We start from the raw sequence: 17,610 nt of genomic DNA on the forward strand, positions 1-17,610 counted from the left end.
TTTTTGTGAATTTGAAATCGGCCGACGCCCGCGAAGTGATTGGCTTCGTGCGTCCGTCGAGCTTGCAATCCGCTCGCCCTTGCCACTCGTTCAGCGATGTCACAAGTCGGATCGCGCTCCGTCATCCTCTTCGGTGGTCGTGCCAAGTATGAAGATGGGAAAGATAAGACAGAAGGTCGACCAGGCGCGCAAGGAACGGAATGCGCAGAATACCAGGTCAACCAAGCATTAGACGAAGATGGCTGATTCGGGGAGTCGCATGTCTTGCGCGGCTATGGTGTTCCGAACACCGAGATTTCCAGTTTTGCGAAAATGTTCAGGTTGCCTAATGACAGCAGGTAAGCGCACGTATTTTTTCCAATGTGTTCATTTTGCATGAGTAAGCCAGTTCTGCGCAAGCCTAAGTGGACTGACATAGATGCACTGTCGCCCGAATCATTCGCCATGACGGCAGCCTGTCTGCTGCCGGTGAAATACTTGTATTGAAGAACTTGAGTGCCTGTTTGTTTGTATTGCCCAGTTACCTTGCTTTATGCTCAGCTTCGGTTTGTGCATATCTTTGAGCACCTGTATCAATGACGAAGCGCAATGCTATTGGTTTTGACAACAAAATGTCTTTAATAATACCAGTAATGGAAGTATAGGGTATGTTATGTTACTTAAGTACTAAGTGGTAAGCCCCCTTGCGATGCAAAGTGTTAAGTATTTTTATGTCTGTGTGCGCGCGCGTGTGCATGGATTCATTGCATTGCTGTTTTGTCAAAATAGCGTTTAATACTCGCCCTGCGTTTCTGTATGGTATGACGACAGGCAGCTTATATGCTCTTGGAAGCGCTACATAATTTGCATACAAATTAAGAAAAGCGTGATGCCTCATTGGACATGTAGTTCAAACGATAAGAGCAATTATAGGCTACTTCCTGTTCTTGCAGATGCGTGTAGCCAGTTTAAAATTGTGTGTGTCTTTACTTCTAGTACTGTAAGTGAAATACAAATATTTTACTCAACTTTCTATAGGACACAAAAAATGTGCACCGTCATATCGGACGTGATAAGAGTCAAGTTGCGTGTGACCAGATCGTGATGGTTAATAATTTTCTCATTGGTTTGGAGCTTCTGCAATCTACGTTCGCTTATAATGTGCAAATTTCAGTTGTGAATGAAAGTTGCTTCTGCAGATCGATACTTTCGCCCTGCGTGGAGGTCTGTTTCTAACGCGGCAGCGGTAAGGGCCTTGTGTTGCCGAGAACCCGGTGTTGGCGTCCCGTGTCCGGCGTTCAGCGTCGGGCGTAGTTTCGACAAAAAATAATTTTGTACCAGGCATACCCAACCACGCATTCCTTCCATGTAGTGCAAGAAAGTTACTGAACTAATTGAATTTCTCAAGGTAAAATACGCAGAGAGATCGTAAAGTACGACTTACACACAACCTACAGGCATGATAGCGTCGGATTGTAATTTGATGCACGAGAAAACATAATTCAGTTACGCGAAAACTTAAAAAAAAGAAACATTTTCAAGCGTTTCTACCTTTCATAGAGCGGCCATGGCCTCCCAGATATGCGCGCGCAAATCTCGAAGGCCACGAGACGCTCGGATCTAGAGCGTCTTGCGATCCGACTCGGACGATCCGATCGACCACCCGAGCTTGACGTATACGTTTAATCCGTGGCTCCGAACGCAAATGGTCACGTGATCAAGCAGACGCACGTCGCGGGCGTGCGTTGTGCATACCTGGATGGCGTTGGTGACGTTCCATCCCGCCTGCCACTCGGAGATCTTCTCGCCTTCCCGTCCCCCGAACTCGTCGACCACGTCGACGCTCCTCTGCGGGGCCAGGCCGTTGACGCCCTCGGTGAGCGTCGTCTCGGCGTACTCTCCCCCCTCTCCACTGCCGGCACCGAGGCCCTGAAAGGGAAGGGAACGAGATGTGAAGATGGGCAAAGCCAGTTCCATAGAGAGAGAAACAGAGAGAGAGAGAGAGAGAGAAATAAATGAAAGGCGAAAAGGTTAACTAGATAATTTATTTTTGTTTCGTTTTATTCTACAACACTGCAGTAAGAGGCGTTACACAAAGTGATTTGCAAGCACTCTTCGTACAACGCTACAGTATTAAACTCTACACCAAATTCAGGCAGAGAATTGCAAAGCTCAGCAGTGCTAAAAAAAAAAGAAACATTTCTGGAAAAATTGTGTTCTAGTAAGGTGTGGGAGTACAATAATATTATAAGTTATCCGTGATAATCGTATTGGAGCAGCAGGGTAGTTAGTATCCCGTTCCGGACCCGTTTTTGAGTGATGTAGCTGATACAGCTGATATATTCAACTATCCGTTTGGCTGTTCTGATTACTACACGGGGATGGGAAAAGTGTAGAAAAGATCGGGAGAAAAGAAGACAACACATACGAAAAGAATTTGTCCGCATAAAGACGATGAAGGCCACACACACACACACACACACACACACACACACACACACACACACACACACACACACACACACACACACACACACACACACACACACACACACACACACACACACACACACACACACACACACACACACACACACACACACGCACGCACGCGCGCGCGCACGCACGCACACACACACACACACACACGTACGCACGCACGCACGTGCAATAGCACTTTTATCGAGCGGCCATGTATATAAAGTACTTGAATTCGCCCTGAAAGTTGAAAGTGGAAAGTGGAAAGTTGAAAGTTTCTGTAACATAATTAACGTATACAATTGCAAACTAAACACTTTTGGGACCCAACAAATTTGTCAAAGGGACCCTACATGGGTCTTCGTTCTTCTGGCTTCAAACGACATTGGGATTTTTGTGAATTGATCGTTTCTAACGGCGTACTGCACAATAAACGTAACAAGTGGCATCGAATATTCATATGCGCAGAGCCGTATATATTGCCTCACTGTGTCTCGCAAGGTTGCTTAGAATTTTAGAAAGATAGATCGTAATAAATAACGCCAGAAGAACGCCTGAAGCTGCAACCACGAAGGTTAACCAAATATGTCCATGTACTAACACATGCCCCTATGGTAGTCAAGCGATTTCAACGCCAGAGTTCCCTCCGGAGATAGCTCTGTTCCCGCAACGAATGACGAGGTCGCTATTACAGAAGCGTAATCTCTCAATATAGCTCAAGTTATTATTTTCCTTTAGTGTCTCTTTAACACCGCTTCTCTCGTAGAATATATATATATTTTTTGCTCACTTCCCTGCGTCCTCAACTTGAGAGCTAAGTAGATTTGTCGATTTTTCAGGGTAAAAAATAAACAAAGGAAGGGTCAGTCAAGTGTAGACGCTAAAGGAAGCCGAAGTCGATGTATATGGTTGAATGATTCGGTGCTTAAAAGTTGAATATCTCTCTTTTTCTGTCTCCTTTTTATGTTCATTATTAACTCATTTCGTATCTTATTCGTATCGTACTTGACGCCCAATTATATTCTCTTATTTACCGTCGGCACTTGGTCGACCATTCATTTTTTGACGAGGACGCCAGGTGGGCCGCTCTCGAAGATATTGTATCCTATGATGCAATGTGGTTAATTTTCAACTATATTGCCGCAAATTACACCCCTCATTGTTAATTTTATCTACTGTGTGACAAATTCTCGCTCTTTGTGTCATTGAGACCTAGATTTTGGTACGTCTTTCAGATTCTTGCAACATTTCAACGTAACAAAATTGCCGATTTTGGTAAGCGGCTGCATACAGAAATTGCCAGATTCCAGATGCGCCAAATTCGCATGAAGGTAGCAAAGAGGACCTTGGATTTTTAAGAAAAACAAGCCGCAGTTTCGCCCGAAAGGCGAAGCATCAATTGCGATAGTAAATTAGTGGACAGGTATACAAAGCAAGGATAGTAGTTTTATCGGCCGTATAAGCTTGTGTACATATGCATACTAACTAACTTAACAAGCGTGATGTCACGCGTTCAAAACCAAACATGAACACGTCTCACTCGATGACCACGGAAACTCGCTGCCACAACGCTGGAGTGAGGAAGCGTGGCAGGAGCAGCGAGCGAGCTGACCTTCGGCCGCCCGCCCCGCCCGGAGTATAACCTCGCACGCTTGCACTCTCACATAATAGCAGACGGCACGCGGCAACGATTTTATCTCCCTTGGACTTCATACGGAACCTCACGGCGACGCCAACGGCAGAAATGCGCTTGGAATGTCCATATAATTGCTTTAGTAATAAAACCAAATTGCTGACTATCAGAACTTTCGAAGTTAATCAACAAGCGTAAGACAGCTGACATAAGGAAGTATAATATGGATAGAATTGAACATGCTCTCAGGAACGGCGGAAGCCTAAAAACAGTGAAGAAGAAACTAGGAATTGGCAAGAATCAGATGTATGCGTTAAGAGACAAAGCCGGCAATATCATTACTAATATGGATGAGATAGTTCAAGTGGCTGAGGAGTTCTATAGAGATTTATACAGTACCAGTGGCACCCACGACGATAATGGAAGAGAAAATAGTCTAGAGGAATTCGAAGTCCCAAAGGTAACGCCGGAAGAAGTAAAGAAAGCCTTGGGAGAAATGCAAAGGGGGAAGGCAGCTGGGGAGGATCAGGTAACAGCAGATTTGTTGAAGGATGGTGGGCAGATTGTTCTAGAGAAACTGGCCACCCTGTATACGCAATGCCTCATGACGTCGAGCGTACCGGAATCTTGGAAGAACGCTAACATAATCCTAATCCATAAGAAAGGGGACGCCAAAGACTTGAAAAATTATAGACCGATCAGCTTACTGTCCGTTGCCTACAAAATATTTACTAAGGTAATCGCAAATAGAATCAGGAACACCTTAGACTTCTGTCAAGCAAAGGACCAGGCAGGATTCCGTAAAGGCTACTCAACAATAGATCATATTCACACTATCAATCAGGTGATAGAGAAATGTGCGGAATATAACCAACCCTTATATATAGCTTTCATTGATTATGAGAAAGCGTTTGATTCTGTCGAAACCTCAGCAGTCATGGAGGCATTAAGGAATCAGGGTGTAGACGAGCCGTATGTAAAAATACTGAAAAATATCTATAGCGGCTCCACAGCCACCGTAGTCCTCCATAAAGAAAGCAACAAAATCCCAATAAAGAAAGGCGTCAGGCAGGGAGATACGATCTCTCCAATGCTATTCACAGCGTGTTTACAGGAGGTATTCAGAGACCTGGATTGGGAAGAATTGGGGATAAAAATTAATGGAGAATACCTTAGTAACTTGCGATTCGCTGATGATATTGCCTTGCTTAGTAACTCAGGGGACCAATTGCAATGCATGCTCACTGACCTGGAGAGGCAAAGCAGAAGAGTGGGTCTAAAAATTAATCTGCAGAAAACTAAAGTAATGTTTAACAGTCTCGGAAGAGAACAGCAATTTACAATAGGCAGCGAGGCACTGGAAGTCGTAAGGGAATACATTTACTTAGGGCAGGTAGTGACGGCGGATCCGGATCATGAGACGGAAATAATCAGAAGAATAAGAATGGGCTGGGGTGCGTTTGGCAGGCATTCTCAGATCATGAACAGCAGGTTGCCATTATCCCTCAAGAGAAAAGTGTATAATAGCTGTGTCTTACCAGTACTCACCTACGGGGCAGAAACCTGGAGGCTTACGAAAAGGGTTCTACTCAAATTGAGGACGACGCAACGAGCTATGGAAAGAAGAATGATAGGTGTAACGTTAAGGGATAAGAAAAGAGCAGATTGGTTGAGGGAACAAACGCGAGTTAATGACATCTTAGTTGAAATCAAGAAAAAGAAATGGGCATGGGCAGGACATGTAATGAGGAGGGAAGATAACCGATGGTCATTAAGGGTTACGGACTGGATCCCAAGGGAAGGGAAGCGTAGCAGGGGGCGGCAGAAAGTTAGGTGGGAGGATGAGATTAAGAAGTTTGCAGGGACGGCATGGCCGCAATTAGTACATGACCGGGGTTGTTGGAGAAGTATGGGAGAGGCCTTTGCCCTGCAGTGGGCGTAACCAGGCTGATGATGATGATGATGATGATAGTTACCCTTCAACTAGCTAAGGATTGCTGATATATTGACTGCCTTTGAGACAGCGGCGGCGTATTAAAGCGTCTCGACATCGGTCTGGCGGAATATGCATGGCTCGTCGCGGTTCCTACACTGCAGCGTTTCGACAGCGGGGTATAAGGGCTAAGGTTGCTGTTGTAATTAAAATACCGGGAGTTAGGACCAGCACACGGAACGGTAACTGGGCCGCATTGGGGGAGTTCTACAGGTTGTCTTCATTGCGTTCGGCGCAATTTCGCTACAGCTGTGGGAACTCGTGACACGAGGGTGTACTTGCGCAGAGCGTTTGACCCGCTTGTAAATTTAAAGACAGCTGAAAAAAACCTTCCCGCAAGAACTAAACTGTGAAACTAAGTAACTACTTAGCTTCATAGTTTAGTTCAGCGCTGTTAAGCTGCTGCTGGCGTGCAACCCTAGTCAGCGCGCTTAGAGTCAGCTTTCACTGCTAACCGTCCTGTATGCTGCTTCTGCTGTCTTGCTGAGTAGCTCTCTCTCTCTCTCTCTCTCTCTCTCTCACACACACACACACACACACACGCACACACACACACGCACACGTGCTATATACACTGTGCGCGAGAACATATGCGCGCGCTCCCGCCAGCTTCCTTTACGCCAAAGACACGGACATGAAAAGGACACACTTATAGCGTTCGATTAGCCGCTTCGCATAGTTTTCGAGATGCGCGATGCACCTGCATAATTTAAAAAACTTACCGTCATTAACTTCAACCAAAAAAATGGGAGCGTCTGTGACTGAATGAAAATAGTAATATTATGTTGTTCTTATTATCTATCACGAGTTTCGATGTCAAATGGATATGCTTCTGTTATTCCGCAGCAACTGTTCCTGAGTGCTTTCCCTCGAGTAACGTGTGGGGGTCGACTTGCTTTGTGCTAAGGCTATTTTAGTAAGCATACGAGTTGCCCTAATTATTCAAGTATGTTACGCGTCACAATGCATTGCTATATCGAGCAGTACACTAGCACGAGAATGCCTGTTTAAACTCGAACGTTCTTGTTGTTTATCGTAAAAGAAACGTAAAAGAAACGGTGACAACTCTATGGTGAGAACTCTATGTAGCTTCAAACTCTATGGTTTGAAGATACATTGATGAAAAACTTCGCGCAATAGTTTGCGCAATAATTTCTGTAGATACCTTAACTATCGCTCAGAGTGCCGCTACAGATCGTCTTCGTGGCCTGGTTTAAAATCTCCAATAACCGTTTCTGCATGCTTCCGAATGCATTCTAGTAGTAACATAAGTTTCAAAGGAGTATCATTTCTTTTAAACGCAAAGGTTTTTTTAAAAATATTTATTTAACATCAGCATTTCGTTGTCGTAGGCAAGGCAGGCGTGCATTGGTCACGGCGGCATCTGCCTGAGAAGATGGTGACACTAGTTAACCCCATTTGCAGTGAGATCCTATGCCGTAAAAAAAAACAATGTACATGAATTGTTTATTCTTAAAGGGAACGCCTTGTTAACATACAAACCGACATAAATTAAACCTAATATGTTATGCTGGAAAATGTATCAATGAACATCATGCAAATAATCATATGAGCACTTATTGTGTAAAACTGCGTGAAAACACCAACAGTTCTATTTAATAAACAAATAAGCCCATTTTTATAAAACACGCACTCCACCTGCGGCGTAACTAGGGTCAACAGCACCCAGGGTGGTGGCCCGCCCTCTTCTGTGAACCAGCGAAACACAATTTTATCCGCACGGATTGCTTGAGCATTGTGTTTCATCTGTAGCTGACGACTAATTATTTTCATTTCTTTTTTAAATGTCCAAAGTAACGAGTGCACCACACAACCCCCAATTCAGCACAACCTCGCATCAAACGTGCACATTTGCGTGTTTATCTTGTATTAAAAGACATAAAAACAGGAGTGTGAAATTTTTTACATTAAAATACAGGAACAGCCATTTTCAAGAAATAAACAGAGCAAACAGTTTTCCTCAGACGAATGTCCAGGTTAACATAATAAAATTAAACATTAAACGTGTACACATAACGCACAAGAAATGCTAATTTTGAGCATGTGGAAATACATGTAGCGATATGCGTATGGGAATGTGTATGCACAGTGTACGTGCAGTGTATGGATAGCCACGTGCGGTACAAATTACATACCGCAGAAACCGGAATATAGGTCGCACAAGAATATAGGTCGATCTCGCAAACTATAATTCTAAAAAAAATGAAAAATAAGAAACTGCATAAGCCGGTAAAAAATGAGCGGTATATAAAACGGGGTCGACTTCTTGTCGTTTTTTTTTTAAAGTTCGACCTATATTCTGTTGCTTACGGTACGTACAAAACTAGATTATCCGCATTTTTAAAGTATAGTTGAAAGAAGCACCTCGGAAGGAAGGAACTTGGAAGTAGTGGAAAATGAAGACGAGCCAGAACTATTGGTCGACAAGGCGAAAAAGAATACAGTAGTCTCAGCAGAACTTGCGGTATGTTAAAGCAGCTTCCGTAAGAAAACTGTAGCACAAGTTTACGCTAATCTCGCACTCTCTGTTAGCGTAGTCGGGCCCCGGAGCGGAAGTATACTTGCAGCACTTACAACGAGCGCTATATACGCTGGTACATCTTCGAGACTTTTTATGGATACCTCTCACGGGCGACATCTCTCATATGTATTTCATTTTAACTTCTAAAGAACCCCAAGTTATTAAATATTGCTAAGGGCACTCTCCTACAAATTTCCATTCTTTGTTGTTTTCTGTAGTCATCGCATGGTGCAGCTGCTCCACTCTGCGAAAGGCGCCAGGCGCCTTATAATTCTTCGCAATAGCCCTCCTCCTCCTCCTCCTCTTTCGTTTCGCTGCCTAGTTGTTCCTCCCCTCGCCTCACTTTCCCCATTTTCCTCTAGTGACGCCATTGACTGCACGCAAACCTTATATGTCACTTCTGTTTAGAAATTATATAGAAATATTCATTATTTTATTCGGTATATAGAGGTCGTTTTTCTCGAACATTCGTGCTCGATACGATCCAGCAATTTCGCTATTCAAATTCCACCCCCCCCCCCCCCCCTTTTATATCTTTGTTTAGGGTCGACGTGCATTAATAAAGTTGACTCGCACGGCTTCGCGAAAGTGGATGTCCAGGGAAGCTCTTAAAAGCCATCACCACAATTGCTGAGGAGCCATGCAATGCTTTTATTGCTTTAGAGTAATGGTAGTCATGGTAATTTAGAGAGATTATGGTAGTCAAAGAAGCAATGGTAACTTTGACAGGACGCTGCCGCTGGTATCATTGCCGTTTCCTTTTCCCCTTGCCGCTCCTCGTATGCAGGGTGCTCCTCGGGTGTCCTAACCATGCGTTGCTACCCATATATAGCGGTGCTGCAACAACAATGAAATCAGTTGCTAGGCTAGTTCTTTTATATGTGAAAGGCTTGTGACGTCAATCCCCACGTCTCAAGCTGCCGTCGTCGCGGCAGTTTGCGCAACAGTAGCCTTTGCCGGAACACGTATGCGGGGAGCGATGCGTACTTCGCGTTGTTATCAGGATCGCCTTATCATCAGTTATAGGCTTCGGATGCTTGTTTGGTGCTTGTTAAAGTGAAGCTTTTGTTGACTCTTCTCCCCGAATTTTCGGGCGCTGCTGCTGCGCTGGTGTTGCCTCGCGCGCCGCTGGGTTTCTTGCAACACCACCAGATGGCGCTCGGCTCCGCGCATCGGTAAAGCTAGGGAAACGAGGGAGCTTGTTTTGTTAGAATGTGGAGACGTCTGTCCAGCGGTCGACTTAGGCACCACTGGCCTCCTTGAAGCCCTTGGGTTCAGCGAGAGCAGTGGAAAAGTAATAATGTCCGCAATCGAGATTAGTAAGAGGCGATTGGAGGATTGGTGGAACAAAAGTAGGGAAATGACCAAAAAACAGAGATGTACAAAAGCAAAGTTCGCAATAGGGGATCGAAAAATTGGTTGTGGGAGTTCACAGTGTTTTTTCTTTCTTTTTTTTTTCTTTTTTAACCTAACTAGGGCATCAGGCAGTATAATAGCCAGAGCTTGGTGGCGCAACGCACAGCCCCGTTCTAAAGGGGACGCTCGTAACATCCATCCAATCCCGGCCAGCACCACCGCGGCACCGTTTCACAGTTTGTGCGCATTGCCCTTGCTGTGCTTTCTTTCCTATGCGACAAAAGTTCAGGTGCTGGGCTGTGGATGGCGCGTGCTGGGCTGCGATAGTGCAAACACTACAATCGTCCATAGCCTGAAGAGAGTGCTTGGAGCTGGCGTCTCAACAGCGTGCTGGTCACGTATGCAAAAGGAGCGCGTGAACACGCGCCAGCAAAATGGCTCCGATGCGTGCACTCAGCGTCCAAGGCACCCAGGCCCGAAAGAAGCGTCGTGCGGAGCAGGAGCGTCTTTGCTACGCAGCGAAACGTATGTGAAACCGTGAATATACGTACACAATGTATACATGCATTTATAACAATTAATTAAATTACGCACAGCGCCACAATTCAATTAAAGTTTAGCACTTCTGCCACGACGCGATGTGCCATGTGAGGCAATTATAATGCTCAACCCTCTCAGAGACTAATGAACAATGACACGCAGCAACGCCTCAAGCAAACCGTCTCCCTGTATGCGTTATGTGGACTACGCAGACAAACAGCAGTGGCGCACGCAAGGTAGCGTTTAACATCAACTCACCACCTTCGTATATTGGTCTAGACGCAGAAGAAATTGCACATCCGCCGCCAACCTCACCGCTGATTATCGTCAGCCAAAGCAAGCAGCATACAAAGCTTCGCTTACATTGATCCCCAGAGTGCGTGGGATCCGCATATATTTCTTTATTGCAACAAAAGCAAGGATGTATGTTGTACGCGTGATAACAAAGAATGTATGCACTTTTCGCTTCAATAACAGAAGATTTTTTTTAATCGCTGAAGGTGCTTTCTTTTTCGGTAAGGACGCGCCGACAAAAATCCCGACCAACTAGAGGGTCGCAGCTTCGCTGAAGTAGACCTATAAAACCGTATTAGTCCGAAACATATTTTTTGAGCGCACGTTTGTGTACTTTAAGGTTTATTTTGCATCGAAAGCGCAGAAAGAGAAATTGTTTTTCACAACGTAGTTTTAACTCGCGACTGAAGTTGACAAGGAAACCAATTCTATAGACTCGTTCTCCAAAGCACTGTTTCTCCAAAGTACAATTTATTTTTCTTGTGGCGAGATGTCCCGTGATTCAGGTGATCTCCAGAGAACTTTATAAGTTTAATTCCGTGGTTTTTCTTCAGAAGAAGGATTCACTCGGGATCAAGCAATTCTGGAGCATGCGTGACGACATGCGACCGACACAGTCCTGCTCTGGCAAGACCAACTTCGTGACCGATTCCTTTGTCGCTGTAGAGAACTTCGTTTGCCTGCTCGCACAATGACACAAGCTTTCTGGAGCTCTCCGGGCGTATCTAACGGTCGCCGATGTACCGCGGGTCATTTTTTTTTCTATAAACTACGAATATTGCCTGGATATCGATTAGATATGCTAACGCGACAGCGTTGAGGGCCCCCCTGTCACAGAAAATCCGGCGTCGGCGTACGGCGCTGGCGTCCCGCGAGCGAAAAATTGCCGTACACATTTAGGTACATGTATATACCACGCCTTGCTATATGACATGCGGGTTATATTGCCACACCATCCTATCACTAAAGTTGCCCACACCTTGTTTTACGTTCGTGTCAAATTTATTCCGCGGTATTTTCAGAATGACAGCCCACTATCAAATATTGTGATGCAAGTCACCTACGGCGCGCGCCTTTTATGTTAAATCTTCTCAGAGTGAAATATTAAAAGTGTGAAACGACGTACGAAGATGGGGCCCGCGCAGGAGGCCGCGTTTCTGCCAGAAAGCCCGCCTTCGTGCATAGCGTTCGCCGCCAGGGTTTCCCGGTAAACATCACGGTCACATAATCTGCAGTTGTCGGGAAACGTGAGTAGTAGTCAGGGATCTTTGAACGTAGTCGCGTTCCACTCGTAAATGCGAAGCTTAAATGGCCTTCATATTTTTTTCTTTCATTTGGACACTCGGCACCTCCTGAAGAGATTCAGATAGCTATATAGTTTACGTGAAATTAACGTACGTGGTCTGTAAAATGTCATATTTTGCTAAGTTGAAAAGATGTTACGTAGACGGTTCTGCTGGATATTTGCTATACATTGTTTGGATATTTGTGTGGGGCTGACATGAGCTATAAATACGTTACAAAGACGAAATTTTGCACATGTATTTGTTTGTGTATAATATTTTTTTTTAGTTTATAACGTTATTGGCTGAATGCACACTGCTCATAAAATTCCAATAATCTTGCTGAGTGAACTCAGAACTTGCATGAAAGCCCGGCAAATTAGGGCGTTTTGCACATTGTTTATTCCATTTAATGATACATCCGTATTAGATGCTGCGTTATAGTCTCTACTGTGCCCATATATCTTAGCCATGCCCTCCGCCTCATTCTCCTTTCTTTAGCATTGATTGTACAGACCAGAGAAATGGACTGGCCGTGATGCACGTTGGAGTATTTAGCACAATGCTTACTTATAACAAAATCGGGTGGTCACTTGTGAGCGCGGTGGACTTGCTACGAGAGGGATGAAAACCAGCTTGAAAGCTGGATTACGAGCGGAACCGCTTATGTTAGAAGCAACGCTTGGTTGCTTTCTACGTGACCTTTGTGGCACTGCCACAGCGCTCTTGAAACGACCACCCCTATAATTAATTATTTCCTTCTGATGCCAAAGTAAAGCGCTAATTTCACTGGAATCGCTTTGAAACCAACCACGGGAAAATGAATGCTCATGCCAACCGCTTTAGGGGCCTTTATTTATTTAGCTTCCTACTGATTGAATGCTCTATTCTAAACGATAATTCTAGTAAGATGGCAAAAATTCCAAGCTCCCTTTGTATTTGTCAGGAATGAAGTGCATGTATCCGTAATATAAAGTGTTGAGTGTTTGCAATGCTTGTCCTTCAGCTTTTCCTTTCTTGGAGCCTCTTTGGAAGACAATTCTAAGAAAGAGGAGACGGTTCGACGTTGAAGCGCTCGAAATTCTCCACAGTCAGAGCATGTGTGGCACTTTATCCATGGAACTTGCGATAGTTATCTACGCTTTTCTCGGTTATAGACAGCTCAAGAATGCTGACTATGCTCTCTCGTGACGTCGCGAACGCTGCCACGTCGCCCAAGGCGCAAGTCTGTTAGCTGTGGCTCGTCGTGACCTCATTGCAAAGCACGGGAACAAGCGTGTAGCAGTCAAAATGTGAGCACGCATACATGTACATTCTGAGATTGTGTACATTCTGAAATTGGTTAGCAAAGTGGCTGTATCGTTCAAGTCTCCTCTTTTCAAGACATCTTTCTCTCTTTGTTTCTTTCTTTATTTATTTTTGTAATTGATTCAGGACAGAAATTGGGAAGAATATTTGCTTTCCTTAGTGTAGAGGTCAACAAGTGGTAGACATATTCGTATAAAATTGGTTAGCAAAGTGGCTGTACCGTCCAAGCCTCCGCTTTTCAAAACTTTAATCTTTATTTATTTATTTATTTATTTATTTATTTATTTATTTATTTATTTATTTTGGTAATTGATTCAGGACAGAAATTGGGGAAGAGTATTTGCTTTCCTTAGTGTAGAGGTCAGCAAGTGGTAGACATATTGGTATAAAATTGGTTAGCAAAGTAGGTGTATCGTTCAAGTCAGCGCTCTTCAAAACAACTTCCTTTCTTTCTTGTTTCTTTCTTTCTCTCTTTCTTACTTTCTTTCTTTTTGTGATTGACTCAGGACAGAAATTGGGGAAGAGTATTTGCTTTCCTTAGTATAGAGGTCAACAAGTGGTAGACATATTCGTATAAAATTGGTTAGCAAAGTAGTTGTACCGTTCAAGTCTCCGCTCTTCAAAACAGCTTTCTTTTTTCTTTCTTTCTCTCTCTCTTTCTTTCTGCAATCGATTCAGGACAGAAATTGGGGAATAGTATTTGCTTTGCTTAATGTAGAGGTCAACAAGTGGTAGACATATTCATATAAAATTGGTTAGCAAAATGGCTGTATGGTTGAAGTCTCCGCTGTTCAAAACATCTCTTTCTCTCTCTCTCTCTTTCCGTAATCGATTCTGAACAGAAATCGGGGAGGAGTATTTGCTTTCCTTAGTGTAGAGGTCAACAAGTGGTAGACACGTATAAAACTGGTTAGCAAAGTGGCTGTATCGTTCAAGTCTTCGCTCTTCACAACATCTTTCTTTCTTTTTTCCTTTCTTTCTTTCTCTCTTTCTTTCTGCAAATGATTCAGAACAGAAATCGGGGAAGAGTATTTGCTTTCCTTAGTGTAGAAGTCAACAAGTGGTAGGCATGAGAGACATGCTGCGACTCGTTCGTTACGTGATGACTTTTGTCTGTAAACTTCCTGCTGTCCATTTTGCCTTGTTCGCGCTGCTCACGCTCCGTTGTGGTCTCTAGATGATTAAGAGTTCAGGAGTACGCATTCTCAGGGAACCTCTGATGCTGGAATTGTTCGTAAGAGCAAATGCCTGTCAATCCTTAAGCTGGACATATCATTAGCATACGCGAAATGCTAATAACAGGTCGTATTTATGGACGAAAACATTGTGAATTCGGCGTCGAACGTTTTCATGTTCTAGATTTCTGCTCGATAGCAAGGCTGTGCTAAGCGTTGACTTAGCTTGGCTTTGCCTAAGCGGTGTAGCTCGGCATACTTGCGACTTGAGTGCGTTGTGTTTCTACTCACTCTTTTCAATTTTTTTTTTTTTTTTGCTCCATACTTCTTCCGTCTTAGCTACGATTATTTTGTGAATGCGGCTTTTGGCATACACGTTTCATGCGTTCTCGTAAGCTAATACACAATTGTCTTGGTAACTTAGTGAGAAAGTCGCTAAATTTACCTACCGCTTCAGTCACAACAAGGTTTTTAGAAGTCTAGCTACCAACTTTTTTTAGTTCTTTGGCGACCTTTTTTGGTTCAGTCAGTTTTCTCGTTCAGTCGCGCTTATACACTCTATCATGGATCCTAACTAACTAGCCCGACAACGTGTTTTAAGCAGTGAGCTACCCTGTTAATATTTCTCGATCCCATTTATGTCCACTGCAGGACGAAGGCCTCTCCCTTAGATCTCCAAATAACCCTGTCCTGCGACAACCGATTCGAACTAGTACCCGCAAATTTCCTAATTTCGTCACACCACTTAGTCTTCTGCCGTCCTCTACTGCGCTTCCCTTCTCTCGGTGCCCATTCTGTCACCCTCATGGTCCAATGGTTATCTAATCTGTGCATTACATCACCTGCCCAGCGTCATTTTTTTTTCTTAATGTTTGTTAGAATATCGTCTATACCCCTTTGCTCTCTGATACAAACCGCTCTCTTTCTGTCTCTTAAAGTTATGCCTAGCATTCTTTGTTCCATCGCTCTTTACGTGGTCCCTTAACTTGTTCTCAAGCTTCCTTGTCACTCTCTAAGTCTCTGCGCCATATGTCAGCACCAGTAAAATGCACTGATTGTATACTTTCCTTTTCAATGATAACGGTAAGCTCCCAGTCAGTAGCTCACGACGTCTGCCGTATGCGAGCTAACACATTTTTATTCTTCTGTGAATTTCCATCTCATGGTCAGGGTTCCCTGTGATTAGTCGACCTACGTAAACGTACTCCTTCACAGACTCTAGAGGCTGACTTGCGATCTTGAACTCTTGTTCCCTGGCCCGGTTATGTATAATTATCTTTGTCTTCTGCATATTAATCTTCAGCCCCACTCTTACACTCTCCCTGTTAAGGTCCTCAATCATTTGTCGTAACTCGTCTGCATTGTTGCTGAATAGAGCAATGTCGTCGGCAAACCGAAGGTTGCTGAGGTATTCGCCGTCGATCCTTACTCCTAAACCTTCCCAGTTTAATAGCTTGAATACTTCTTCCAAGCACGCAGTGAATAGCATTGGAGAGATTGTGTCTTATTATCTGACCTCTTTCTTCATAGGTATGTTCCTACTTGTGTAGAATTAAGGTGGCTGTGGAATCTGTAGATATTTTCCACGGTATTTACGTAAGCTGTCTGTACTCCTTGATTACGCAATGCCTCTATGACTGCTGGTATCTCTACTGAATCAAATGCTTTTTCTTAATCTATGAAAGCCATATAGAGAGGCTTATTGTACTCTGCGAATTTCTCGATAACCTGATTAATGGCATGGATGTTATCCACTGTACAGTATCCCTTCCTTAAGCCCGCCTGTTTCTTTGGTTGACTAAAGCCCAGTGTTGCCCTTATTTATTGGGGTTTATTTTGGTAAATATTTTATATAATACTGGGAGTGAGCTAATGGGCCTATAATTTTTCAATTCTTTAACGTCTCCCTCTTTGTGGATTAGTATAATTTTCGCATTCTTCCAGTTTTCTGGGACCCTTGTAGTCGATAGACACTTTGTATAGTGAGCCGCCAGTTTTCCTAGCATTATGTCTCCACCATCTTTGATTAAATCGACTGTTATTCTATCCTCTCCTGCCGCTTTTCTCCATTTCATGCCTTGCAAGGCCCTTCTGACCTCATCTCTAGTTATAGGAGGAGTTTCTGTATACTTTTCATTATTGTTTCGAATAGAATACTCCTAAGTCATCTGGGTACTGTACAGGTCAGTATAGAATTCTTCAGCAGCTATATTATACCTTCGAGATTGCTGATGATGTTACCCTGCTTATCTTTCAGCACATACGTCTTGGTTTGTCCTATGCCAAGTTTCCTTACTGATTTCAGGCTGCGTCCATTTTTTACGGCCTCTTCAGTCTTTCTCACGTTATAGTTTCGAATATCACTTATTTTCGCCTTGTTGATCAGTTTTGACAGTTCCGCGAATTCTATCTGATTTCTTGAGTTGAACATTTTCATTCTTTTTCGTTTCTTTATTAGGTATTTTGTTACTTGGGAGAGCTTACCTACTGGTTGCTTTGGTGCCTTGCCTCCTACTTCAATTACTGCCTCTAAAGCCAGCCTCGTTACGGTTTCATTCATTACCAGTATGTCATCATCATCATCGCTCTGTTCTAAGGCTGCATATCTGTTTGCAAGTACCAGCCTAAATTTGTCTGCTTTCACCCTTACTGCCTCTAAGTTGACCTGGTTTTTCTTAACCAATTTTACTCTTTCTCTGTTCAAATTGAGGTGAATCCTGGCCGTCACTAACCTATGATCACTGCACTTTACCCTACCTATCACTTCTACTTCCTGCACTATGCTGGGATCGGCAGAAAGTACGAAATCAATTTCATTTCTTGTGTCACCATTAGGGCTTTTCCAGTTCTATTTTCTGTTGCTACGTTTCTTGAAAAAGGTGTTCATTATTCTCAGCTTATTCCTTTCTGTGAATTCTACCAGCATCTCTCTCCTAGCGTTTCTAGAATCGACACCGTAGTTGCCAATTGCCTGTTCCCCCGCCTGCTTTTCCCCACGTCTGCATTGAAGTCCCCCATTACTACTGTAA

The 17,610-nt window shown here is 43.7% G+C and overlaps 1 protein-coding gene across 1 annotated transcript in view; it reads right to left on the reverse strand.

The window, feature by feature from the left end:
- Positions 1-17,610, reverse strand: part of VGAT (vesicular GABA transporter) — a 38,714-nt gene that overhangs the window by 14,641 nt on the left and 6,463 nt on the right. Inside the window, exon 3 of the mRNA XM_050176115.2 lies at positions 1,735-1,908. Coding sequence (XP_050032072.1) covers positions 1,735-1,908 — 174 coding nt within the window. The remainder of the gene's footprint in view (positions 1-1,734; positions 1,909-17,610) is intronic.

The sequence above is a fragment of the Dermacentor andersoni genome, chromosome 9, assembly GCF_023375885.2.
Source record: "Dermacentor andersoni chromosome 9, qqDerAnde1_hic_scaffold, whole genome shotgun sequence".
In the NCBI taxonomy this organism is placed as follows: Eukaryota; Metazoa; Arthropoda; class Arachnida; order Ixodida; family Ixodidae; genus Dermacentor; species Dermacentor andersoni.